General features: G+C 35.9%; 1 protein-coding gene across 1 annotated transcript in view; it reads right to left on the bottom strand.

Annotated features, from left to right (window-relative positions):
- The window catches only part of SMCHD1 (structural maintenance of chromosomes flexible hinge domain containing 1), a 126,127-nt gene that overhangs the window by 62,737 nt on the left and 51,148 nt on the right, over positions 1-12,242 (bottom strand). Inside the window, exons 18-21 of the mRNA XM_070361992.1 lie at positions 9,031-9,108; positions 8,832-8,951; positions 3,770-3,914; positions 1,145-1,241 (exon numbers count right to left, since the gene is read on the bottom strand). Of these exons, the coding sequence (XP_070218093.1) occupies positions 1,145-1,241; positions 3,770-3,914; positions 8,832-8,951; positions 9,031-9,108 (440 nt within the window). The remainder of the gene's footprint in view (positions 1-1,144; positions 1,242-3,769; positions 3,915-8,831; positions 8,952-9,030; positions 9,109-12,242) is intronic.

The raw sequence follows: 12,242 nt of genomic DNA, 5'->3' as shown, positions 1-12,242 counted from the left end.
TGGAAAAAACCCCAAATCTACACATATCTAAATATAATGTCATGTTCTAGATTCCAGAATAGAAAAATATAGTGGAGAAACTGGTGAAATGTTAAAGTCCACAGTTTTGTTAAAGTATTATATCAATGATAATACTGGATAAATATACAATGTTTATATAAGATGTTTAACAGAGGAAGCTGGGTGAAATACATGTGAACTCTCTATACCATCTCTGCAACTCTTCTGTAAAAATAATTATTTCAAAATAAAAAGGTTTTTAAAACCTAGAAATCTTTTTAAGTACATTTACTAAAGTCAAAATTTCCATGAATTTCAAGTTCTTGTTCCAGAAACAGCTTAATTCAGGAGGATGGACAGAACTTGCTCTTTGCTTTAATGCAGTAAACTCACATGTGCTATTTTAAACATTATTTTGGCAGGGGAAATTTTTAAAATATGTATCGAAGGTAATGATATAATGGGGAAAAAGTAACATATCACTTAAGTTATTAGTTACAGTGTTCACATTAGTCATAGCAATCTGTTAGCTACTTTATACTCTTAACTGAAAAATTATCTTATTGCAGTTTGCCTTTACCATCCCTAACTTTATTCCTCCCTCTTCCTTTATCCAAATACCAAACTCAATATGTTTACAAAGGTAAAGTTTCTTATATTTTTGTTCCTATTCTAAGAAAAATATTGAAAAATAGAAAAAGAGCAAGAGAAGAAGCAACATAGTACTAGACAGCTGTTGAAAATGGCTTTGACTATGAAGAGACTGGAATGAAAATAAAGACAGCTGAAAATATTTAGCTCTGCTGCTGCTAAGTCACTTCAATCGTGTCCGACTCTGTGCAACCCCATAGACGGCAGCCCACCAGGCTCCCCCGTCCCTGGGATTCTCCAGGCAAGAACACTGGAGTGGGTTGCCATATTTAGCTCATAACCATTTAAAAAAGAACAGCAGCAAATGTGCTGGTCTTCCTCAGAGATGAAAGTGGTAATGGTATGTCAGGTGACATGATGCTGATTAATTCCTAAGAACCTGACACTACTGTCATCTTGCCACCAAACTAGGTTATTCAATTTTAAATGTCCAATTTTATTTTTACCATGTAAGAAATAAACATGCATTATAACATGTACGTACAATGCTTACCTTGCCTTGACAAGAGTTTACAGGGCCCTTAGCTGTAACACCTCGAATGACACAATTTGGTCCTTTGGTTATTTCGTCATAATGTAAAGTTAAACCACTGGAAAAAATAAATTATTTTTTAACATTTCCTCCATTATCTAAAAATAAGCTGCAAATGTTCTTTTTTCTTTTTTGGGGGGTGGGGGGGTGGGGTGGAGGTGGGCCTGCACCACACGACTTGCAGGATCTTAGTTCCCTGACCAGGGACTGAACATCGGTCCTCAACAGTGAAAGCACACAGCCCTAACTCCAATTAACTGATCCCAAACTGCAAACTCTACACCCAGTCATCAAGACACTTGGCAATTTTTCTTGAAAACATGAATGTGATAGGTTATATTCACTTTACCATGTAACAGAGTTAAGATTTCCTTCAGTTTTTACAAACTCTTTATCAGATTGTGATGAGGATCACAGTCTGGTTTACTGTTTATTCAATCATAAAATTGTTCCCTTTCTCTTCTACCTTTGTGAAGAAGTTTTCTAGGCTCACAGTAGGTTTTATTCTTATATATTTTCCCAACACAAAGGACAGAGGAAATTCCCAGGATGAACAGGAAAGAAGACCACAGAAGGACAAACGTAACAAGCTTAAGAGCTGATCTATACAGACCACCATCACAAAGTTCCAAGGAAGATGTCTAAAGAATATGAAACTGACAAGTTATCTATGTACAAAGCATCTTGAAAAGAGACCAGATAACTGGCAGAAAGCTACTTGGCAAAATAAAAAAAAGTATAACAGCTGTGCAATAAAGTAATTAGCACTTACATAATTTTAATAGAGCAAGCACTAAATACTGATCAAGCCAGAGTATAACTTTACTAAAAAATGTAGGAACAGGAAGGAGGCTTATTTGTAATATAAATGGCAACAAGAGAGTGTGTCCTCATCTTCCTTAGCCGTAAGTCAAGAGATAAAGCTTAAAACTGAAGAATCAGGAAGTAGTAACATAAAAGTTATTAACATATATGGCAGCAGGTACCAAAAAATTCAAGTAGAAAGCTGAAAGTGGTTTTGAGAAGTGGATTGTTGGTGAGGTGGAGAGGGCAGAAGAACTACTCTTTTTTTTTTTTTTAATAAGCCTTATCAACCCTATTTGATTCTTTAGGCTGTATGTGTGAATTATTTTTATTTTAATTTAGTTAACACTGGGAAAAAAAAAAAACCTACTAGACAAAGATCTTACTATAATGAAGATAAATACACACAGCCAGGCCACCAAGACTTTTTAAGTCCCAAATCTTAATTACCAATATGTATGTGTGATAGAGACTCTGTAAGAATATCTTATCAAGGATAAGATGGAAGATATAATTAAAAACAGGGGTCAACTAACACACAAATATTTCCCATTTGTGACTAGATGGATTACATTTTTAGTGTTCTTTATTTTTAAACAGGCTTCCCTTGTGGCTCAGATGGTAAAGAGTCTGCCTGCAATGTGGGAGACCAGGGTTCAATCCCTGGGTGGGGAAGATCCCTTGGAGAAGGAAATGGCAACCCACTCCAGTACTCTTGCCTGGAAAATCCCATGAATGGAGGAGACTGGCAGGCTATTTTTAAACATAGATGTTTAAGTATTCAACTCTTCCATTATGGTTTAATATTCAAATGAATGCAATATGTAAAGATCACTTTTTGCAAAAGAATCACTTTTTGCACAAGAACCATATTTAGCAACTTAAGAGAATATTTAGAAAAATTCATTTGCAATATTTTTTATAACTGATTTGTTTTTCAGGAACTTAAACCATGGTACAAATCTGGACACTAAGCTATATCTCACTAGTCTGTGAGCTTCTAGAGGCAAATCCTATATTCTTATTCATTTTTATGTCTCCAGCTAGCAAATGCCTGGAATACAATACATACTCAAACGATTAAAAGAGCAAACAATTACACCAAAAGGGGGAAAAAGTACACATCAATAGCAAAAGAAAGCATACATTAAAAAGTGGGCCCCAAAGACAAATTTGGCAAAAATGTGAGAAAAAGAATTTCTCCCTAGGCACCTTAGAAACAGGTAATGGAAAACAATGAACATCCTCAATTATATAACTGGACTTTTCATTGCTATTTCTTGATATTAGCCAATCATTTCATTCTACAGGGTTACTAAGTAAAGGCAAATTCCAAGGAAGAACCAAATTTCCATGGAAAGCATAATTTTTATTGTTATAGTTTTAAAAACAAACTAAAAATAATTCTACTAGCAGGTTAAAAGCCTACCAGTAGGTAACCTTTAAGTTTAAATGCCCATAATTTCTAAGCAAACAACAAAATAAAAACATTGTATAGTGCATAGAACTGCCAAGAGACGTCATATCGTACTTGCAAAAAAAAAAAAAAAAGGAGTAAGACAGACCTATTAGTCTCAACCAAGTAACTGTAACAGCAAAAATTCAGTCCAAACTTTACTGAGATAATTCATATATGACACTACAGCTGCAGAGTATAGCTTGGGACTAACTAAATCCCCCAGATATCATAAAATATCAAACATTTTAAATAAATCTGAAGTTAACACAAATAATTTAAGCTAAATGCAGTGAATACTCAGCAAATATGAACATTCAGATTACCTTGCTTCAAAAATTGGCTGAATATCAGTAGACAGTTGACTAGTATGACCAAATTCATCCTGAAACTCCACAGGGATATTGAATGGGACTCCAACACGAAAAGGAGGATCCAAAAGACCGAACGAAAATTTCTCTGGTTTACCCTCTTGAAAAAAAAAACACGAAAAGAAAATTCATCAGTCAGAGATTCATTGAAGGTAAAAACATCTATTTACATATGGAAGATTAAACTACGATAAAGATGGCATTTTAAATAAGCAAAATTTACATAAATTCTATCTACAATATACCTGCGAAAATTACAGATTGTTATCTTATATATATAAATAAGCCTAGAAACAGAGATAAATGTGTTTTTAAACTATGAAATTATTCAAATATAATAAAGAAATGTTTACAATTTTATCAAAGGAAAAAGTAAGGCAAAACACAATATTCAATAGCTATTCAAGGATATATGTGACAAAGATTAAAATATTTTAATAGATACAAAGTCAATAGAGAAGCTCCATATGAGAAAGTATTTGCAATGTATGCCATAAAGGATTTAAATCCTAAATACATTAAAACTTCCTATAAACAGCTATTGTTCAAATGCAGTCTATAGTCTAATAGTTTCAAGTCATCCCCTGTGAAATTATTAGAAATGCAAATTCCAAGATTCACCTTATCCTGTGTCAGATACCCTAGGAATGAGGCCCACTGGTCTACAGTTTAATAAAACCTGCAGGTGATTCAGATAAAACTCACACTTAAGAACTAGTTTTACACTATTAAAATGGGCATAGACTTTCACAGAATGACAATGTCCAATAAAGCCTAAAGAGATACACAACCTAATAATTAAATAACTTAACTACCGACTAAGCTAAATAAATACTGTAATATAGCTTGGCCAGCAGTGAGCATAGGGAAATAGGAACCCTCAGTCTGTTGGTGAGGGTACATAATCTTTTAGAAGGGTAAACTGACAAAAAATATATATAAAATGTTAAAGCACATATTGATAATTTCAGTTTGGCAATTCTACTTCTTGGGATCCACTCTAGAGAAATTCTAGCACGTGTACACAAAACATAATTTCCCCACCCCCTCATATAGAAACGTGATGTGTAACAGTCACAAAATTGGAAATACATGAAATGTTCACCAAAGAAAACTGCTAAAACTACAGCAAGTCCCTACTGTGGAAAGTTCCACAGTTGTTATTTAAAGAACATGGTAGATCTGTATGAACAAAAAAGGAACACTCCCCAAAGTGGCTTTATGATTAGAGAAGGCAAAATACTCCCAGGCACTTAAAAATCAGCTCTCCAAAACCCCATAATAATATGACACCACAGAGCTTTTTTTTAAAGAGGCCTAAATCTTCAAAACAAGACCGGGAGCTGACTGTGGCTCAGATCATGAACTCTTCTTTATTGCCAAATTCAGACGTGAAAGTAGGGAAAACCACTAGACCATTCAGGTATGACCTAAATCAAATTCCTTACGATTATACAGTAGAAGTGAGAAATACATTTAAGGGACTAGATCTGATAGATAGAGTGCCTGATGAACTATGGATGGAGGTTTGTGACACTGTACAGGGGACAGGGATCAAGACCATCCCCATGGAAAAGAAATGCAAAAAAGCAAAATGGCTGTCTGGGGAGGCCTTACAAATAGCTGTGAAAAGAAGAGAAGCGAAAAGCAAAGGAGAAAAGGAAAGATCTAAGCATCTGAATGCAGAGTTTCAAAGAATAGCAAGGAGAGATAAGAAAGCCTTCCTCAGCGATCAATGCAAAGAAAGAGAAGAAAACAACAGAATGGGAAAGACTAGGGATCTCTTCAAGAAAATCAGAGCTACCAAGGGAACATTTCATGCAAAGATGGGCTTGATAAAGGACAGAAATGGTATGGACCTAACAGAAGCAGAAGATATTAAGAAGAGGTGGCAAGAATACACAGAAGAACTGTACAAAAAAGATCTTCATGACCCAGATAATCATGATGGTGTGATCACTCACCTAGAGCCAGACATCCTGGAATGTGAAGTCAAGTGGGCCTTAGAAAGCATCACTACGAACAAAGCTAGTGGAGGTGATGGAATTCCAGTGGAGCTATTCCAAATCTTGAAAGATGATGCTGTGAAAGTGCTGCACTCAGTATGCCGGCAAATTTGGAAAACTCAGTAGTGGCCACAGGACTGGAAAAGGTCAATTTTCATTCCAATCCCAAAAAGGCAATGCCAAAGAACGCTCAAACTACTGCACAGTTGCACTCATCTCACATGCTAGTAGTAAAGTAACACTCAAAATTCTCCAAGCCAGGCTTTAGCAATACGTGAACTGTGAATTTCCAGATGTTCAAGCTGGTTTTAGAAAAGGCAGAGGAACCAGAGATCAAATTGCCAACATCCGCTGGATCATCAAAAAAGCAAGAGAGTTCCAGAAAAACATCTATTTCTGCTTTACTGACGATGCCAAAGCCTTTGACTGCGGATCACAAGAAACTGTGAAAAATTCTGAGAAGAGATGGTAATACCAGACCATCTGACCTGCCTCTTGAGAAACCTATATGCAGGTCAGGAAGCAACAGTTAGAACTGGACATGGAACAGACTGGTTCCAAATAGGAAAAGGAGTACGTCAAGGCTTATGTTGTCACCCTGCTTATTTAACTTCTATGCAGAGTACATCAAGAGAAACACTGGGCTGGAAGAAGCACAAGCTGGAATCAAGATTGCCAGGAAAAATATCAATAACCTCAGATATGGAGATGACACTACCCTTATGGCAGAAAGTGAAGAGGAAAAAAAAGCCTCTTGATGAAAATGAAAGAGGAGAGTGAAAAAGCTGGCTTAAAGCTCAACATTCAGAAAACGAAGATCATGGCATATGGTCACATCACTTCATGGGAAACAGATGGGGAAACAGTGTCAGACTTTATTTCGGGGGGCTCCAAAATCACTGCAGATGGTGATTGCAGCCATGAAATTAAAAGATGCTTACTCCTTGGAAAGAAAGTTATGACCACCTAGATAGCATATTCAAAAGCAGAGACATTACTTTGCCAACAAAGGTCCGTCTAGTCAAGGCTATGGTTTTTCCTGTGGTCATGTATGGATGTGAGAGCTGGACTGTGAAGAAAGCTGAGCACCGAAGAATCGATGCTTTTGAACTGTGGTGTTGGAGAAGACTCTTGAGAGTCCCTTGGACTGCAAGGAGATCCAACCAGTCCATGCTAAAGGAGATCAGTCCTGGGTGTTCATTGGAAGGACTGATGCTAAAGCTGAAACTCCAATACTTTGGCCATCTCATGCAAAGAGTTGACTCATTGGAAAAAGACTCTGATGCTGGGAGGGATTGGGGGCAGGAGGAGAAGGGGACGACAGAGGATGAGATGGCTGGATGGCATCACTGACTGGATGGACATGGGTTTGGGTGAATTCTGGGAGTTGGTGATGGACAGGGAGGCCTGGCGTGCTGCGATTCACGGGGTCACAAAGAGACACTAATGAGCGACTGAACTGAACTGAAACCTTCAAAAAGAAAGAACAAGAAAAAAGACAACAGTAACAGAATTTGAAAGCTAGTGAGCATATGAACAAGTATAATTCTCCAGGCAAGAATACTGGAGTGGGTTGCCAAATCCTTCTCCAGGGGGTTTTCCCAACCAAAGGACTGAACCTGGATCTCTTGCATTGAAGGCAGATGCTTTACCATCTAAGCTACTGGGGAAGCACTATGGACCTAACAGTAAGACTCAAAAAATCAAATCCTCAATCATCAACAAAACTAGCAGAGAGCCAATTTAATTTGCAGTATATAACATTCAAAAATCTCAAGCATGGCTCTATCAAGTAGGAGTGAAACTGAAATAAAAGAGAAAGACTAGCTCAAGTCTGTCAGAATCAGTTCCTCAGATCCCCACCCCTCGATACACAGAGCCAGTCAACTACCTCCTTAATTTTCAACAACATTTGGAAGGTTTCTCCTCTGGGAAAGCTTAGAGTAGGTCCAAGGAGTGACCTACTACTGAACACTGGACATAGCACTACTGAAAGCGCCAATTTACTGAAAACATGTAAATCAAGTGAAAGATTAATACTGAATGTGAAATATATAACAATCTTTTCCAGCTTGGCTCCCCAAATTCTGGCTCCTAGGTGTTTACACTCCACTCTGGAGAATCTGAACAGCCAGAGGAAAAAAACCTAAAATTCACTTATTATAATCTCCCCAAATGAAATAAACACTCTCAAATGTCCTATTCTTAAACATGTGCACTAATAATGTAAGAGATCATCTAATAGGAAAGACCCAGTGCGGATGGAAAAAAAAAACAACATTGAAGAAACAGGCTATGAATCAAGTTTAAAAACATCAAAGAAAAAAAATACCATTATTAATAGCCTCAGAGAATTAATAAAAATATTAATCCACAAAGTCAGAAGAAAATGCTTTGAAAAGGAAATAACCTTTTTAGAATAAAATATTTTATTCTAATAAATAAATAAATATTGAGAATAAAATACTCTAGAAAGTGAAAAATAATAGCAGAAAGAAAAAAATCAATAGAAAACATCAAACATCATGCTAAGGAAGTCTCTTATAAAGTAGAAAAATAGAATTAAGCGATGGAAAGTAGAAAACACAGTATACCAATTGACAGGTCCAACGTCTGAACACTAGATGCTATAGAAGGAAAAAAAGACCCAAAATCAAAGAGACTCAGAAGAACCCCTAGAACTTAAAATGTCAGAGATGGGGACCCAAACTCTAAATTATTCAAACATCTGAGGATTGTGGGAGAGACAGAATGGGGATAGTTGGATTGGGAGTGGGTTTTTAACATACAAAAGTCAGGAATCAAAATAACTTTAAAGTCTACCAGTAACAAAGGAAGCTAGAAAACAATGATGTATAAGGAGCATGATTATCAAGCAGAGTTATAAAGTCATTTCTAAAACCAAAATGGTTATACAATTGGTCAAACATCTTTTATCAAATTTTCTATTTTCCTCTTGATTTAAAATGCCACCTTTAGCATACAGAGTTACATATTGGTGTTTTGCTTACCTTTAACAGAAAATTTAATTGCTTTAGATGGTAGTGGCCTTCCTGCATAAGTGTCTGCATTACTTTCATTCAGGACAACTTGCAATTTCAATGTATAATTCCCCAACTTGTGAATATTTTCTGGACAAATTAAGAAGAAATTAAAATTCAAGTAAACACAATACTGATATAATTTTTAATATTCAGAATAACAACTCACCCATTTTTTTAAACCAGTAAGGCCATTTTCCTCCATGTTGACTAATATGTGAAATTATTTCCTTATTTCCACTTGAAGCTTAATAAAAGAAAAAAATTTATACTTTGAGAAACAAAATTTAGAACATGAAAATGAAATGTCACAGTGGCATCAAATATCTGTTGTACATTTTTAAAAATAGCTTTTAAACTTCAAAAGACCTAAAATTATCCTATGCAAGTCAATAGCATAATGAAACTACTCATTCAGACAATAAAATTCCTTTAATTCTTAAAAATGTATCTGTAAATAAGCTTAACTGGTATAAAGAATATAGAGATAATTTTTTTATATTAAAAATCATTTCTTTGACAGTTTTCTCCAAGAATAAAACAGAATTGTTTGTTTACATAATCTCTAAGACCTAGTGCCTATTAAGAGGTCTGATGAAGGAGAAAGGAAACGGATGATAGCACTTTTCTGAAATATTCTTTGCTATTTATTTTTGTCTTTAGAATCATGTAAATGACTTTAATAATTAACAAAATGGAATTAAAACAATTCATAAGCAAAAGCAAATTGTAGGTAGGTGATATGACCACATTAAAAAAATTATTTCAAGTGATTCAACTTTAGAATATATAAAAACTTTAAAGACAAATAACACTGCAAAGAAGTAAAAATTAATCTAATAGTCTTATTATCAGTAATTTTAATTAAGCCTTTACACTGCCTTTCCTATAAAAGTTGTTTCAAAATAAATCAATGACCATAACTGATACAGGAAATTTCTTACTAATTAATAAACCAAAAAGGATAATAAATTGAGATAATAGGACAATAAATTAGGAAGAAATGAAAGTATCAGTGGGAAAACCCACTGTATCATGCATACCAAATAACAAAGCAAAAATCACTAATGGATGAAACTCTTACAACATGGATGAAAGGAGAACTTTATAGTCATACCAGCCAAGTGAATTCAATAATCCATCCCAGTAGCACTAAAAGTGGGACAATTAACTATAGCTATCAAATGCCTCTTATATAATACCTAAAAACACAAATTCACTACAAAGTATTGATTCTTGCTTTAGGAGGGGGAAAATAGTGAACCTAAATCAATTCAAGGTTTTGGGGTAATTTCTAGTCTTCAGGGAATAGAACAAACAGCAGAATAAGTTAAATGACATTACAAAGAAACAGACAAGTATGTGCAACACTATACAGTACAATAAAGTATAGATTTAAAAATGACTGAGACAGTAAATTTGTTATATATTTTACCAGAAAAAATAAACCTTTTAATTATTTTATATAGAAACATATACCAGGCCGACCTTAGAGATATGGTAGGCTTGGCTTCAGATCACAACAAAACAAGGATCACAATAAAGGAAGCTACATAAATGTTTTCCCTTCCCAGTGCATATAAGCTATGTTTATACTATACTATAGTCTATTGAGTGTGCAATAGCATTATTTCTTTTAAAGAATAATGACAGTCAGTCAGTTCAGTCACTGAGTTGTGTCTGATTCTTTGCGACCCCACGGACTGCAGCATGCCAGGCCTCCCTGTCCATCACCAACTCTGGAGTTTACTCAAACTCATATCCATCGAGTCGGTGATACCATCCAACTATCTCATCCTCTGTCGTCCCTTTCTCCTCCTGCCTTCAATCTTTCCCAGCATCAGAGTCTTTTCAAATGAGTCAGCTCTTCACATCAGGTGGCGAAAATATTGGAGTTTCAGCTTCAGCATCAGTCCTTCCAATGAATATTCAGGACTGATTTCCTTTAGGATGGATTGGCTGGATCTCCTTGCAGCTCAAGGCACTCTCAAAAGTCTTCTTCAATACCACAGTTCAAAAGCATCAGTTCTTCGGCACTCAGCTTTCTTCACAGTCCAACTCTCACACCCATACATGACTACTGGAAAAACCATAGCCTTAACTAGGCAGACCTTTGTTGGCAAAGTAATATCTCTGCTTTTGAATATGCTATCTAGGTTGGTCATAACTTTCCTTCCAAGGAGTAAGCGTCTTTTAATTTCATGCCTGCAACCACCAACTGCAGTGATTTTGAAGCCCCCAAAAATAAAGTCTGCCACTGTTTCCACTGTTTCTCCATCTATTTGCCATGAAGTAATGGGACTGGATGCCATGATCTTTGTTTTCTGAATGTTGAGCTTTAAGCCAACTTTTTTTCACTCTCCTCTCACTTTCATCATAAGGCTCTTTAGTTCTTCACTTGCTGCCATAAGGGTGGTGTCATCTGCATATCTGAGGTTATTGATGTTTCTCCCAGCAATCTTGATTCCAGCTTGTGCTTCCTCCAGCCCAGTGTTTCTCATGATGTACTCTGCGTATAAGTTAAATAAGCAGGGTAACAATATACAGCCTTGACGTACTCCTTTTCCTATTTGGAACCAGTCTGCTGTTCCATATCCAGTTCTAACTGTTGCTTCCTGACCTGCATACAGATTTCTCAAGAGGCAGATCAAGTGGTCTGGTATGCCCATCTCTTTCATAATTTTCCACAGTTTATTGTGATCCACACAGTCAAAAATAAAAAGTACTTTATTGCTAAAAATGCTAATGTTCACCTGAGCCTTCAGCAAGTTGTAGCAATAATATCAAAGACCACTAATCACAGATCATCATAACAAACATAATTTTTAGAAAGTCTGAAAAGTTGCCAGAATGACCAAAATGTTACACAGGGACATTAAGTGAGCAAATACTGTTGGGAAAATGGCATTAACAGACTTGCTTAACACAGAGTTGCCATAAACCTTGAATCCATAAAAAATGCAGTATCTGCAAATGGCAATAAAACAAAGTTCAATAAATGAGGTATGCCTCATGTGCTGCAGTCCATGGGGTCACAAATAGTTGGACACAACTGAGCAACTGAACTGATGCCTATATGTAGTTTTGTGGGGTTTTTTTTTGTTTTTTTTAAATAAGAGGGGGACAGGATGGTCAGAGTTACAAACAGGTTGGAAGATCCCACACTGTTGGCTCTGAAGATGGAGAAAGGGACCACAAGGCCAAGGAATATGGGTGACTTCTAGAAGTGGAAAGGCAAGCCTTCCCTACAACCTCCAGAAGGTTGCTATCCTGCTGACACTTTGATTTCAGCAGTCAGATGACCAAGAGAACTGTAGATAATAAACATACTGTTTTAAGCCACCAAAAAAAAAAAAAAAAAACCCTGGAGAAATACAGAAC

Source organism: Bos mutus, chromosome 24 (genome assembly GCF_027580195.1).
Source record: "Bos mutus isolate GX-2022 chromosome 24, NWIPB_WYAK_1.1, whole genome shotgun sequence".
NCBI lineage: Eukaryota > Metazoa > Chordata > Mammalia > Artiodactyla > Bovidae > Bos > Bos mutus.
Note: the sequence above shows the minus strand (reverse complement) of the source record. Positions and strands in the feature narration are given on the sequence as shown.